Source organism: Juglans regia, chromosome 9, assembly GCF_001411555.2.
Source record: "Juglans regia cultivar Chandler chromosome 9, Walnut 2.0, whole genome shotgun sequence".
NCBI lineage: Eukaryota > Viridiplantae > Streptophyta > Magnoliopsida > Fagales > Juglandaceae > Juglans > Juglans regia.
The window spans coordinates 19659564-19672553 of NC_049909.1; the positions used below are offsets into that span (position 1 = coordinate 19659564).

Sequence of the window (12990 nt, forward strand, 5' to 3'; positions counted from 1 at the left end):
TGGCTTCTAAATGGCTTTAAGTACAGGATTTAGGTATTGAAAGCGGCTAATCAGATCGACCAGCGTCTTTGGGTTAAGAACAAATGTTGTTGTGGTAGTTCAGAATTTGTTCATCAATTGGCTGACCGGCCACTCTGATATTTAACCCTCTAAGCGGGCATGATCATAAGCTCCCGGCTGCAAAATAATTAACTCACCACTTCAATTATTATATATATAGATCATATATATTTAAATATATAATATTAAAAATTATATATATATATATATATTATTCTAATGCCACTTTTTTCGTTCATGGTTTTTAATTAGGAAAAACCTCATGAGTAGTATTGTGCTAGCTTGTATAACAAGTTATCTATACCCAGCAATGCCAGTACTGTATGCGCGCGCTCTTAAAACCATATTAAAGGAACGCACGTCTAAGCTGATAATTAATGAAAACTTAAGGATCATCGTGCATATAAAAATAACTATAAATTATAGGCCTCGTTGTTATCTTTTATATATTCTGCGCTCGATCTAGCCGTGAATTTAGCAGTTCAACTACAACCTAAGTGCGTACATTTCTTAGCGGCTGAATTAATATTTTATCAACCGTAAATTAAGTAAAGTAAATATTATTAATTCTTAATATATAGATCAATATATATATATATATATATAGCCGTACGTACTCATGCATGTAGGTAAAGCTAGCGATCGTGCACGCAAGCTGACTTTTGAATAGCCATTGATGATCATGATGATCTCATGGCGCCCCTTATATATGCTAGCTCCAAGTAATCATGTTTTTCATCATGTATATCGAAGTTTCTAATTATTAATCCAGTTTTTTTAATTTCTTAATTTGTCATGATAATATATTAACATACGAACAAATTAAAACCTCTGATCTCCAGCTCGTTGAAAAATATATATATAGCTGCGAAACTAGTTTATCCAACAATATAGTATATATATATATACAAACAACTCGTGGATTAAGCTAATTATTAATTTATTTATACCCGCTGATCTATACGTACGTATTTGGGTTCCTTAGATAATAAATTATCAGGCCAAATTATAACAAGCTGAATATATGTTACAATTCCACGTCGACTAAATATGTAAATGGTTAATGGTTTATAAACCTTAGGCACAATTTCTTTGTAAGTTAGTTTTCAAAAGTAAATTCTATCTAGTGAATCCATAACAAATAATTAGATTGGTGTGAAAATCTTAATGGCAATCATTTTAAGATTAATCCACACAGACTGCCATAAAGAAGAATTATGAAATATAAATGATTAATTACGATGATCTGTCAATATATTTTCCCATCAATTTAAGTTTTAATATTAGACTTTGTGAAAAAATATCCTCTCAACATTAATTTATTTTTTATTTAATGTTACTCGAAATATTTAAACGGTTAACAATAAATATTGTGGGGTCCACTTGATCACGTGTCAACCTGATCTCTTGATCTATTAATTGATACCTTCAGGCAGCAATTACTCAAAGAAACTTGATCAAAGTTTAGGCCTAAACTTTGATATTGTAATTTGTACATGTACAAACTAGCAATTAATATATAAGATGCCAAATGATGCAAGACTATAACATATATCTATCTATATATATAAAGTGGCTATCTAACAGAAATTTTTGTTTTATAGATTTTATTGTTTTCCGTTAACTTTAACGCCTTTTTTTTAAATTAGTCACGCCTTTTTTTATTGTCATTTTAATAGTAATTTTTCATCTTCCATTCTGCTTCTCGAGTTTACCCATGCAAATTTGTAAAGGATGGTTTGCTCCTTCTACCGTTCAGTGCCTCAATGAGTTTTGTGAGTTCTTGTTTTAATGATTTTTACTGTTTCTCCATTAAATTTAATTGACCCAATAATGTAGATTGATTTTTGTGCTGATTATTAAATTGCTTGCTAATGGGCCGGTTTCAATTATATATTTTTTCTATTGATTTTGAAAACCAAATGAAACAAATCACATGCATTGATCGATCTCTTTGTGAGGATGGAAAATTGAAATAGGGTTTAATAGAGTGAAATAATATATAGAAAAATAAAATAAAATTCCATAATTAGAAACGAAAAACAAATTTAAACAACAAAAATATGATTCACATAAGTCATATTATTAAATCAGGAATTTTGTGGAACCATGTATTGATCAATTAAGAAACAAACTCACTATAAGAAATCTGTTTATTTATTGTCAGCTATTTTCTATAAAAATGAATCTATTCTCTATGTTATAAATAGTTATTTTCTTCGTAAATAATTTATCATAAATTTTAATTTAATTAAGAGAAAGATTAGTAAACATGTAATCAATAATTTTAACATTCAAACACATCGAATGAATAAATCTAATCATATATTTAAAGTGAGCATGATTTATGGAAGTTTTTAAGAATTGAAGAGTCTGGATATATATTAATTAAACTTCGAGGCCTGTAGACAGGCAGGCAAGTTGCTTATTCCTTTCGAGGTGATCTGGGTCCACTCACAAACCATGATCTTTCCCCAAAAATCAACAATTAAAAAAAAAACTAAAAAATCATAACATCCAAATAAAAAATAAAAATTAGTAGAGAAATTTTTTAAAATAATTAGTAGAGAAATAGTTGGTAGTTGTTTGGAATGAGGAATTAAGTTTGACAAATAGTTTCTAAAACAGTTTTTGTATGTGATAATGAAATATGTTTTTGTTAGATTCCAGTTTTATAGTATTTTATTATTTGATTATTTATTTAATTGAGCGTAGGAAATAATTGTTATTTCTTTATTTCATCTTGCTTGTGTAGAACAGTATCCAACAGTTGAAACAATCATTTCCTTCATTAACATAATGAGAAGTAGTAAGATTCTGTAAATAATATTTTTAAAAAAAATTTACAAACAAAGATAAATTAAATTAATAAATTAAAATTTGCAACTCATGGTAATAAATATTATTTTATTAGTAATAAATTAAAATATTTACAAAAGTATTCCTTCTAAAAATTGATTATGATTTGACGTAGAAAGTAAAATATTACAGTGTGTAATTATTTATAAATTACATAAATATTACATCGTTATTTAATTAACTGAAAACATTACGTCTTTATCAATAAAAAAAAATTAGTTCTTAATAAAAAAAAATAATTAAATATAAATTAAGTAAACGTGAATTGCACGTTGCTTTCACCTAATATATATATTGACGTACGCTGAAGTAGTACTAATTATAAGCTGTGCAGATCATATAAAAGGATTGCCTTGAAAATGAGATTAATGATCATGAGCGCTACCGTATAAGTTGTGGGAATTAGTATCTTATTGTGATGATTATGCATGTAATCTATGTGACAAACTTGTTTTGACTTTTCTACCGCTGTTCCAATTACGTCCTAGTTGCTAGTATAAGAAGTACATTATCATACGGACGATGCTAGAGACAATGATGTGGCACAGTGTCCCATGTGTCTATTTTTTCTAGTCCTTCTCTCTCTCTCAACCACATCAATGCCACCAAAGCTCGTCGCCGGTCACCACCAGCGGCCGTTCTCTCTTATCGGTGACCTTCGACTGGACCAGCCCCTATAGTGCAGCCCCCCTCTCTCTCCTCCTTCCAGAAATTGAGCCCCTCTCACATGGTTTCTCTCTCTCACTGTTGCTAGTGTCGCTGTCGCAGCCCAATTGCGCCACCGCACCCAGCCCATCGTCGACATAAGCTTCTCCGCAACCATCAGAGCCCTTCTCTCTCTCGGTAACCTTCTTATTGGCACTCCACATCAGCGATGCCACTTAGACTGCTGGCATTTTCTGCCCACCATGAGGTGCTCCCTGATCACCACGGCCGGCGCGGGGAGAGGGCATGGGGGGAGGGGGAGAAAGGAAAAAAAAAATAGGGAAGGAGACATGGCACACTGTCATATCAGTGTGTGAGATTCCTTTGTGTCTATAGTGTTTTCCTTATCATATTATACTGACTTTATAAGTATCAAGCTAAGTGGGATACTCCATATAGACAGGTCCCATGACTATAAGAAATTGAGTATTTATGACAAATTATTTATTATAAATATAATTATTTTAATGAAAATATACTATTTTTTTTATAAAAAAATTACTTGTAGCAAATAAGCAATTTTCGATCCTGAGTCACAAACTATATGTCATGATGGGGAATGCTTCCAAACTTTAAAACAACAATCCCTCGAGATTTTCTTTTCCATATATAGTCGAACGCAATCGAAGTAGAACTGTTTCTGTTCCAAATACTGGATTAATTAGATCAGCAGTACTCCTAATCAGCCAAGAATTATGATGATTAAAAAATAATTTCACTATTTGTAGGTAGGACTGAACATTAATAAAGTAAGATCCTGCGTAATGAAGTCTTGATTATCCTGTTAAAATAAAACATTAATAAAAAATTCTATTCTTAATGTGGTTCGTAGATCACATGCATGATATAATAAATTGCTTACCTAACATAATTTGATTTAGAAGATAAATTTTAAATTTTAAATTTTACAAATCAAATATTATCATTTAAATAATATAGATGATATATGCTCTACACATCGATTAAAATGGTTAATTAAAGAAGATATATATTTTAATTACAAATCCTTATTTAATGATTGTGGAAAATTAATAGATGATCTCCATGAGTAGCCATTGAATAGGTTGGGTCGTTTGTTCAATGCCTGAAAAGGCTATTTAATTCAGTTAATATATTACAGAACAAGAACCATGAATGAGGGGAAAATGAAGGAAAATGAAATTACAGTTTGCCTCTGCGTCAAGGACTTTTATGCTTTAGTATCCCATATATCCTGTATATTGTATATGCGTGCTCCGCGTCAGTGACCATCATTTGTGGCTGTGGATCGATCAACGAACCAAGGTACAGGAATGTTTTCCAATAATGAATCCAAAAAGCATCCACTCAAGGGCGCCGATTCTGAGGCCAGTTCCTCAAAATCCTCTAGGCTTGGAAATAGTTCGTTTTCCAATACTATATCATCTATATTAAAAATTCCATTACCTTTATCAGTTTCTTGCACCAATATTTGCTGTTCCTCTTTCTTCAAGCTCGCATTTTGCACAAACTCGTCCTCAATGGATGCCATCAAAGGGGTTGTTGGAGAAAGGACTTTGGAAGAATATTGAGAAGATTTGGTTTTCTTTCTGGGTGTTGTTAAGTTGCTTCGGGTGCTGCCAGCGAGGGAGTTTCGGCGAGTTGGACGGCTGTGATTATGTTCTGAAGTGTACGTTACAATGAAAACTCCCGGGTCCAAAGGGCTCCGTTCCACCTGCTTTCTTGCTGGACACCCTTTTGAACTGCTGCACCTGTAGTAGCTCCTCGGATATGGCGATCCCTTGATGGGTTTCTGACCGTATTTACGCCATGCCCACATATCTGAGCAAAATCCCTCGGCTGCTGTCACATATTGCACCACCCTTTTCTGCTGATTCTTCCTGCAGCAATATATATATGGAAAATAATTGTATCAAAAATTTCTAGGAGATCAGTGGACTTTCAAATCTATAGACTAGAGCAAACTTTTTACCCCCCAATAACCGACCTTCTTAATTTTGGTGATTTTATACTTTGCTTGATCTGGTCTGGTTCTTTGAGTTCTTTAGGAGCAGATATGGAGCTTGCAAGGATGGTTTGTGAGGAATTAACAGGGTTCAAGACAGGATAGAAGGGCTTGTAAAGCATTTCCAGTTTATCTGAAACTGTTGTAGTTTCACTGTTTTCAGGAAAGCTTAAAGCACCATCTTCTACAGCATTCATAGGAGGAAAACAAGATTTTGGGTCCCCAAGGATACCCGTAGGGGCTTCAATATTTATGCACCCTCTTACAACAGCTTGCAAATCCCAGTCCTCCATGCAGCATGCAAATTCACTCATCAAAGACCTTATAATATTTGGAGAGAGAGAGAGAGAGAGAGATCAGAGAGCTGAGAGCAGCGGACTCCGGCGGAGGACGTGACTATGTATAGACTGTCAGAGAACTGCAGAGAACTTTGTGAGGAAAATATTGAAGTCAGGGTTTGGTTATATATAATTGGGGAGAGAGAGAGATCAGAGAGGTATGCTAAAACCGTCATTTTGAAGATCACTTCCTTAATTTGTTGTGAATTTCTACTCGTTTGACTATTTGTAAAGTCAAATTAAGGTTACGATCATAAACAAAAAACAATAATCGCAACAGTATTGATAGTACCTTCTTGTTCCTCTAACTTGTACCGATGAAAATTGAGCGTATCATGCAGTTACTCTTTTAGGAACTCTCGCGGTTACTTCTGTACGTCTATCATGCAACAAGAGATCAGGACCAATAATTTGGAATTTTTGGATACGCTTATATACAGTAGTACTCATTCTTTCGTTCGTTGACCACATGGATCCTGCTCATAAGATTTTCACTCGCAAACCATTTGAATTGAATTATATTTATCAGAAGCCAACCTGGATTATACAAAAGCTATAATTACAAGAACTGATATAGTTTCACTTGATCTTTTAGATTTACTTTACAATATGACGAATGATATTAACCCGTATTAATTTGTGATATTATTTTTATATAATCCGGTTAAAGTATTTTTCTATATTTATTATTATAAATTAAATTTTCAGATATTGGATATTGGAGATAAAGTGATCAAATCTACAAATACGTGAACTAAGGTTGATAACTATTAATGATTCAGGATAACCCAAAGAAGAAAAACACACACAAAGGGATGATCTATACGCATTAAAATTCTCCTTTCAGTGTATAAAGTTCTTAAACTTTTAAAGTGATAGATCTGCATATATAGTCACAAACCAGCTTAATCAGTGTCGCATTCAGCCGTTATGGGGCTTTATGCTAGTGTCCAGGCCGTCACGCGGTATCTTACACACCCTTGATTCGAATATAGAAGGCCAAGATCAATATATAATTATATCTTGGTTAGTCCCTGATCGATGATTCTCCATCCCTTCTGCACTTTGCATGAAAAAAGGTTGCCTTAAAGCCCTAAAAGACAGTCTTTTTCTGATCGACTCCATCAGTTTTGTCACCCCCGGCCACTTTTGATATGATATATATGCTCAAAGTCAAATTTACTTCAAACACACACTAACACACAGCGCATGCCCATAATGGCATAATTATTTTGTTCACAAAATCATGAACCGCCGTTCAAAGACAAGAAACATCCCAGTCAAAGAATCATAAGTCAAGTTACTGCTTGCAACTTGCCCGTGTGATATACGTATAGACCCCCTACCGACACAATACTGGCCACGAGCTTAATGGCCTGGACCTTGGGACTGATCTTTATCAATACAAAAAAAAGGGAAAATGGAAAGATTATATATTGTTTAAGTACGTACCTCCTGAATTATCATTTTCTTTTTATAACATGAACTCTAATTAATGCATACAATATAGACATCCTGGTTTCCGAAAGTCTAAATTCATGATCTCAAAGTTCTGAAGTAGGATTAACAGATAGTCCAGAGATCATATATGTAGAGAAAATTATAACGATTCAAAGAATTAATTATGGTTTTTATATTCCGTGAGATGCAGGGGAAGCTCGCTCGAGAATGGACTTTTGGTGACCACCGAAGATTTGACAACTTCTATGCTTAGCTTGGCTTTACGTAGAGAATCTATTGAGAATAGAGTAGAGGCCAACTTGGGGGAGGTTTGGAAAGACTGGAATTAAGGTCTTGGCTTCGGATGAAGGGGACTGCATCTACGTGCGTACCACGCGGATTGGTCAGGACTGAGCTAGGACTGAATCCGAGTCAAATCGTGCATTATAAGTCGCCGTTAATTGTTGTGTGGATTATTCAAAACTTTGACGACTAGAAACTTTAGATACCCTATATCAGGTTTGCATCAATACCTCATATTAATTTGGGTTTGGCGTCACCTTAATTTGATGTAATTAATTAATTAATTAATTAATGGTACTATATGATATTCATATGATTTCAACTTCTTTAGTTGTTGAGGCCTAACAACCTAATAAATTTTTTAAAACAAAATTCTCTATAATTTTCGGGCGATTGATTTGGTATTTTTGGCGAATTGGTTTAACGTTTTTTGGGTTGCCATTCTGAGCTTGCCAGTGCCTCTCCATGGCAATCGCCGATGGGCCAGCATCTACTTAGGGTCGTCCTTGGACGTTCACGGACCTAGTCTCAACAGCCCCTTAGTCAATTCCAGAATATGATGTGCCATTTAGGGCTCTGAAAATCATTCACGGTGAGCTCTGCTTTTTGTTTTCTAAGGATGAACTTAAACGATCTGCAGAACCTTTCCGGTTCTCCCTTGTTCTGAAATTCCTCCAGCGACGACCTTCTCTGGAAGCAATCCGATCTTTCATTTGTACTCGTTGGGGTTTGTCAGGCATCCCTGTGGTTTCGACGATGAGTAGCTATGTAACGTTTTCATTCTATTTCAGTCAAAGGATGATTTAAACAAAGTCTTGGCTTAGGAAGCACTGACGTTGATGGAGTGCATTATCGGGCTTTCCGTTGGTCGACATAGTTTAATGAGAATAAGGAACCGTCTTTGGTCCCAATTTGGATCTCCCTACCAGGTCTCCTACCACACTTTTATCATTCCTCATTTCTGAAGATTTTCACTGCGCCTATTGGAAGATTTATCTGTCGCGACAATACAACTCGTTGCGCAGCCGGAACAGATGGCGCCCGTGTTTGCATGGAGATGGATGCAGCAAAGACTCCCCTAAGTTTAATTTTCTGGATAGGTTCCCCTGGATCTCCTGCTAGCTAGTTACAAGAAGTTGTTTTTGAAACTCTCCATGCATTATGCACAAAGTGTAAATTACAAGGGCATAATGAGATGACTTGTAAGTCTGAAGGTGAGGAAGACATGTCAACTCAGAAAGTGGGCAGAAAGAAATGGGTGCGTAAGGGTCTTCAGGATAAATCAGAAGAGAAACGGTGCCGGTATAGACAAATCTCATTACTAAGGTTCAATTCAATGAAGTGCATGTGGCAGGTGTAATTACTGATGAAAGCAATAAGGTGCTTGAGAATGAAGTAGAAAATCTGAGGAAGGAAGGGGAACCACAAAGCCATAAGAAGAACATTATTATTCACTTGGAGCCAGTTTCTCAAGGAGACGTTGTAGTGCAGGAGGGTCATATGAAACGACCAGTATTGGTGACTGAAGAAATAGTTCTTATTGAGGAGGTGGAAGAGGGTGAAGTTTTACTTAACAAAGACCTTGTGCAGGAGCCACATGCGGCTTTGGTCGTGGCAAATGTGGAGGTTGGCCATTGTCAATCTGGGGTTGTTGGCTTGGAGTATGAACGGGAGAATGCTCAGGAAAAAGACCCTGGTCTTCAAGTTGATGATGAAATTGATCCAGACATGCCTCCACTAATGGACATTGATGATGTTCAACTAGAGGTTCAAGAGGAAGCACTGATTGGCATGCATCCTCAGACCCTGTCTGATTCGGAAGGTTTGTAGCACGATTCTCATATTCAACAGGAAAAAGAAGTTATATTGAACTCTGATAAGTCATCCCGAAACATTGATGGGATGATGAGAACTAAGGTGAGAAGCTCCAATAGGGCAAAAAGCAAGCCCTTGCGTCTTAATTTATGATGAATAGGATTATGTATTAGAATATTCGAGGAGTTGGGACTTCTAGAAAAAGACTGTTGAAGATGGTGAGATCAAGTAAGTCGTGTATCTTTGCCGTAGCTGAGCCTTTTGTTGATGGGCAACAACTTTGTCGTTTGTAGAAATATGTTTATTTTGAAGGCAGTGCTTCGAATCAAAAGGAAGGGGTAAACTTTGGGTGCTATGGTCTAAGGATGTGAAAACCTCTATGATGGGTTCTTCTTCCCAAAGTATTACGATGAAGATAAAGTTGAATAGTAAAAGTTTGTGAATTTCTTTTGTTTATGCAAAATGTAAATATGGGGATTGTCAGATGTTGTGGGATGATTTATGTAGTTTACATCTTCAAAATGTTCCATGGATGGTTATTAGAGATTTTAATATAATCAGATCGGATGAGGAGCGAATTAGGGGGGCGATCTCACCCACGTATTGCCATAAAGGAATTTAATTCTTTCATTGATATGGCTAGATTATTTGAATTGAGCTTCCAAGGGAATAAGATGACTTAGTGTAATGGTCACATTGTGAGGTCTCGGAGTTGGGCAAGATTGGAACGAGCTCTTGTCAATTCGGCTTTTGTATTGGAGTATCCTTCAGCGAGAGGTTTTTATTTACCAAAAATATCTTTTGATCATGCTCTTTTACATGTTGATTGATGCCAGAAGATAGGAGATACAAACATGTTCTGTTCAAGTTTTAGCAAATGTGGACAACTCATGAATAGTTTTTAGACTTTGTTACTAATGCATGGGAGGAGGAATAGTGTGGTGAGGGGATGGTTCGCTTGGTGAGGAAATTAAAAAATTTGAATGGGGCTCTCCATGTATGGAATTGGAAGGTTTTCGGTTGGACTGGGATTCACATTAAGCAATTGGAGGAAAAGGTGCATGCATTGTAGGAACAATTGCAAGTTGGTGTCTCAGAGGATGAAAAACTGGATCTATTAACTTCCAAAGTTGAATTGGCTACTTGGAATAGTAGAGAAGAAAGTCGTCTGGCCCAACAAGCAAAGCAAGCATGGCTAAATTCGGGAGAAGCAAACTCGAAATTTTTCATGCTCATGGCTTCCAAAAATCATAAAGTGGTGGAGCAGATGAAAATTAGTGAGAATGAATGGATGAAAACTCTGGAGGAAGTTCACTCAGGGGCTGTGGCTTATTTCCAAAATTTCTTGGCCTCTAAACACCAATCACCATTACCAGATTTATCTTCGCTTATTGATCGGGTCATTTAGGAGGATGGCAATGTGTCTCTCCTAGAGCTTCCTTCAATCCAAGAAGTAAAACAAGCTATGTTTTCGATTCTTACGGATAGTACTATGAGTCCTGATGGATTCGAGTCGTATTTTTATAAAGCCTGTTGGGATATTGTTGGTTCAGATGTGGTGGATGAAGTACATGATTTTTTTAGAGGTGGTAAAATCCCAAGGGAATTCACGGCCTCTTTTCTAGTTTTGATTCCCAATGTTGATAACCCAAAGAGTTTTGATAAGTTTCGTCCTATTAGCCTTTGCTCAATGTTTTATAAGGCATGTACAAAAATTCTTGTGGGTCGGGTATCTTCTTTATTACCTTGATTAATCTCTAAGAAACAATGATCCTTTATACCTGGGAGAATCATTTTTGAGAATGTGAGCTTGACACAGGAGATGATTCTGAACATTAATAAACCGGCTCGGAGAGGTAATGTGGTTTTGAAGATAGACATGGCCAAGGCCTACGACAGTATTAAATGGGATTTTCTTATTCATTCTTTGGCTGCTTATGGGTTTTCTATGGAAGCTTGTATTTTGGTGCGTGAATGTGTCTCTTCGCCATGGTTCTCAGTTGTCATGAATGGTATTCCGAAGGGTTTTTTTTTCTAGGAGGAAGAGGTTTGCGATAAGGAGATTACATTTTTATCTTAGTGGAAGAAATTCTTTCCAGATTGTTGAAAAATAGTTTTCAAGAAAGGAATATCTCTCCTTTTCAGCATCCTAGAGGGACACCAACTATATCTCACCTGCTATATGTTGATGATATTGTGATTTTTGCTAGTGGTGATAAAAAGTCGAATTGCGCCATTTATGAGGTTCTTGCAGTATACGAGAGTTGGTCTGGGCAACGAGTAAACAAACAGAAGTCCTCAATTATTTTTTTGACCTTTATTCCATGCGCTAGGCAAAGAAACATCTTACATATTTCTAGCTTCATTGAAGGGTCTCTGCCATTCAAATATTTGGGGGTTCCTATTGTGTCCGGGAGGTTAAAAGCAATTCATTTTGATGAGTTCCTTGGTAAGATAAGAGATAAAATTGGAGGATGGCAATCTCGGCTTTTGTCTAGTAGAGCTCTCCTCCTGCTTTTGAAGCATGTGCTTGGCAATTTTCCGATTCATCTTCTTTGGACTTTGCAAGTACAAAAATCTGTCCTTTCCTCTATTTCCAAAAATTGTAGTAATTTTTTCTGGGGTTATAAGGATGGAAAGCCAAAGAAACATTGGAAATCCTGGGATTTGATGTGCAAACCTGTTAAAGAGGGTGGTATTGGCATTTGAAATTTCGATGAGGTACAGAGAGCTATACATATGAAATTTGCTTGGAGGTTATTATCAGAAAAATCTCTTTGGTCCAGATTTTTTAAGGTCAAATATATCAAGCAGAATCATATTTCCATTGTTAACCCAACCAAAGGATCTAGATTTTGTAAAATGGTGATGAGGAGTATACCGGATGTCATTGATCATTCGCCCAAGAGAGAGAATATTTCATTTTGGTTGGATAAATGGTTAGGTGATGAGCCTCTTGCGGCTACATGTCCTACTATTTTACCAAACTTAAAATTGAAAGATTGTCGCATGGAAGGGGGTTGGGATATGGATTTGCTTGTTCATTTAGAGGGTGTTCAAAAGGTGCAAGAAATCTTTTATAATTTCTGTAGGCAGAGGGATGGGGTTGATCGTCTAATATGGACGGCTACGGAGGATGATACTTTTTCTACCAAGAGTGTATGGGAGGTTATTCGGGTACAAGCTTCAAGGGTTAGATGGATTGACTGGATTTGGCATCTGTGTCTTCCAGAAAATATGGCAACTATCATGTGAAAAAGTAGTCATAATGCTCTCATTGTGGATGATAAAATTCGTAGTATTAGCATTCCCTTAGTTTCAAAATGTAACTGTTGTGCACAAGGAGAATATGAGGATTTAAATCATGTGTTGACAACGGGTGAAGTGGCAAGGGCTATTTGGAAGAGATGTGCTATGCAACTGGGGTTCCGTAGACATCAACAATGCACGTGGATGCAAATTATTTATGCATGGTTTCCTAGAGCC

The 12990-nt window shown here is 36.0% G+C and overlaps 1 protein-coding gene across 1 annotated transcript; it reads right to left on the reverse strand.

Moving 5' to 3' along the window:
• Window positions 1-4698: 4698 nt before the first annotated feature.
• On the reverse strand, window positions 4699-6337 carry LOC108997338 (probable WRKY transcription factor 29). Its single transcript, XM_018973545.2, has 3 exons — window positions 6239-6337; window positions 5591-6036; window positions 4699-5483 (listed from the first exon to the last, which is right to left on the reverse strand). The coding sequence occupies exons 2-3, from the start codon at window positions 5920-5922 to the stop codon at window positions 4865-4867; spliced, it is 951 nt and encodes a 316-aa protein (XP_018829090.1). The 5' UTR covers window positions 5923-6036; window positions 6239-6337; the 3' UTR covers window positions 4699-4864.
• Window positions 6338-12990: the final 6653 nt, after the last annotated feature.

Coding starts and splice junctions, on each gene's coding strand:
- LOC108997338 (XM_018973545.2), bottom strand. CDS start 5,922: ATGAGTGAATTTGCATGCTGCATGGAGGACTGGGATTTGCAAGCTGTT. Junction 5,484..5,590: donor AAATCACCAAAATTAAGAAG/GTCGGTTATTGG, acceptor ATATTGCTGCAG/GAAGAATCAGCAGAAAAGGG.